Source organism: Nannobrachium achirus (assembly GCF_963921795.1).
Source record: "Nannobrachium achirus genome assembly, chromosome: 19".
Lineage (NCBI taxonomy): Eukaryota > Metazoa > Chordata > Actinopteri > Myctophiformes > Myctophidae > Nannobrachium > Nannobrachium achirus.
The window spans coordinates 7,228,630-7,231,429 of record NC_137826.1 but is presented as its reverse complement, the minus strand read 5'-3'; the positions used below and the strand labels follow the sequence as shown (position 1 = coordinate 7,231,429).

General features: G+C 46.4%; 1 protein-coding gene across 1 annotated transcript; it reads right to left on the bottom strand.

Annotated features, from left to right (window-relative positions):
- Positions 1 to 459: 459 nt before the first annotated feature.
- On the bottom strand, positions 460 to 1,425 carry LOC308304182 (melanocortin receptor 4-like; the record flags this gene model as incomplete). Its single annotated transcript, XM_080748741.1, has 1 exon — positions 460 to 1,425. One exon carries the CDS (start codon positions 1,423 to 1,425, stop codon positions 460 to 462), a length of 966 nt encoding a protein of 321 aa, XP_080604867.1.
- Positions 1,426 to 2,800: the final 1,375 nt, after the last annotated feature.

Genomic DNA, 2,800 nt, shown 5'->3' with positions numbered 1-2,800 from the left:
TAGAAAATCAAGAATCCAGCCCACCAGACAAGGATCAAGATGATATGCAACACGGTTCAAGTAAAAACAAAAGTAAATACATTTACCTTATAAACATGTATGAGCATGTGATTGTCACAGTCATATGAAACTTGAATTGTCCTTTAGAGTGGTACTCACCAACAAATGAAACAACACAACATTCCTGCAGCGAGAATTGATTTGCTATTTTACATGATGTGTGAGCCTGCCTCTCTTTAGGAACCTGCCTCTCTTAACCAGAGGTGGGCAAGTGCCTTTCTTATTGACGACAAGCAAGCACGGGAGCAGCACATGCACACTGATTATAGCTTAAAAAAATCACATTATAATCTCTGTAGTCTGTAAACAGAAGTGATTCTATACAAAGTTATAGAAGTCAACAATCTCGTCATAAAAATACGCATGGCACGGAGTCGCGGGCAAAAAAAAACCCTACGACTAGGCGGGCAGCTCACACTCGCACAGGCTGGACAGCACGCAGCAGCAGAAGATCTCCTTGAAGGTCTTCCTCATCTCCTGGCTGCGAAAGGCATAGATGATGGGGTCCACGATGGAGTTGCATATGATGAGGATGAGATAGAGGTTGAAATGGGACATGAAGCAGATGCAGTAGGCGTTCCCTGGGCACGAGATCAGCAGGATGAGGTGGAGGAAGAAGGGCGCCCAGCAGACCACGAACACGCCCAGCAGGATGGTGAGCGTCACGGCGCCCTTCATGTTGGCCCACTGCTGGACGGGCGCGTTGCCCGGCTGCGCGCCGATGCGCTTCACGTGCAGCCGCGCCAGCAGGAACATGTGCACGTACAGCGAGGCCATGAGCCCCAGCATGGCGAAGAACATGGTGATAAGGCAGATGATCACCGTGGTGCTCTCGTGGTACACGATGAAGAGGATGCCCGAGGTCGTGCAGCACGACCAGATGCACGATATGACCGCCAGCGCCCGGCGCACCGTCACGATGTTGTGGTAGCGCAGCGCGTAGAAGATGGTGATGTAGCGGTCCACGGCGATGGCCAGCAGGCTGCAGATGGAGGCCAGCAGAGAGCTGCATATCATGGAATCAAACAGGTTGTCCATGGTCCTGATGACGCCGACGGGGACGTCCAGGATGCCACTGTTGATCAGGGCTATCACGATGGTCTCGGAGGCGTTGGACACGCTCACCAGCATGTCGGCCATGGCCAGGCTGCAGATGAAGAAGTACATGGGCGAGTGGAGGTTCCGGTTCTTGATGATGGCAGCGATCACCAGCAGGTTCTCCAGCATGCTCACGATGCCGAGCGTCAGGAACACTTCCGTGGAGATGATCAGATGCTCGTAGCAGCTGCCCGATGGGTCCGGCGTGGCTGAGCTGTGGCTCCTGTTGTGTCTGTAAACGAGTGCATGGTGCTGTGTGCTGTTCATGATGTGCAGTCAGATCAGTTGTGTATTGTTCAGCTCCCTTGTTCTTCTTCTATGCCTCTGCTATGAAGAAGAGCAGAGAGAGAAGAGCAAAGAGAAGAGAGAAGAGAGAGAGAGAGAGAGATTAGTTAGCGTGTGTGTGTGTGTGTGTGTGTGTGTGTGTGTGTGTGTGTGTGTGTGTGTGTGTGTGTGTGTGTGTGTGTGTAATGAGAGGTTGCAAGCATGCGGGCAGATCATCACTGTGCAGCTTCTGTGCTGCTCTCTCACTCGCTCCAGCCTTATATCCCCCAACATCTGCGCGCACACACACTGACCCCTCCCCCTGCCTTTCTCTCTCTTGTATGAATGAATGAATGATTTTATTTTCGTGTCTGGCTTTCGCAGCCCATCCCTTACGGGATTATTTCTTTTTCACATACATTTTCTTTTTTCTTCTTTTCCCAGTGCCAACAAAAGTGCTGACACAAAAACAAATAAATAAACTAAATAAAGTAATACTGCATAGTTAAGATCACAAGTACATCAGTTGTTGTTCTGAATGAGAGTGGAGGGCAAGAGAGAGAGAGAGAGGAGAGAGAGAGAGAGAGAGAGAGAGAGAGAGAGAGAGAGAGAGAGAGAGAGAGAGAGAGAGAGAGAGAGAGAGAGAGAGAGAGAGAGAGAGAGAGAGAGAGAGAGAGAGAGGCACAAAGAGAGAATGAACAAGAAACAGGACAAGAAACAGACTTGAATAATAGGTGGTATTGCATTATAATGAAAAGTGCTTAGAAAATGAATTTCGTTCCCACGTCTGGGCACTACTCATTCAATGCATTTTTGCATAGACAATACCCCTGTGGACTTTGGGTTAAAAGTTCTCCGCACAAAACCTGCACGACTTTTGTCACCAGCCAGAATTGTATATAAAAGTGAATAACAAAAAAACGAAAATCTTGTGCTGCTGTTTTTGCTTGTAACATTTACTATATTGATTTTGGCAACACAACATCTTTCTCAAATGTCATAAATACATCTACTTAACATCTGAAACAAGTATTGGTGCCTTAGTATTCTCATATGTGAATTTAGATTGTGAAATATAGCAACTTTGTTGAAGAAAACGCCTCAATGTATGTGATTGGCACCCAGCAAAATGAAACATACACACAGTAAATTTAGCTAAAAGCTTATGTCTCATACATAACACATCTCACAGCCAACTGTGTAATGAAAGGTACCTTGGCCAGAAATGGATGAAAATCAATCAAACTGCTATCACACCCCCCTAAATTGGAAATATTCCCAAAATGGACAAGACTATAATAAATGCAAAAAAGGTCATGACCTTTTTTTGCATTTAGGTATAAGGTATGCATAAGGTATAAAATATGTATTTAAGTAC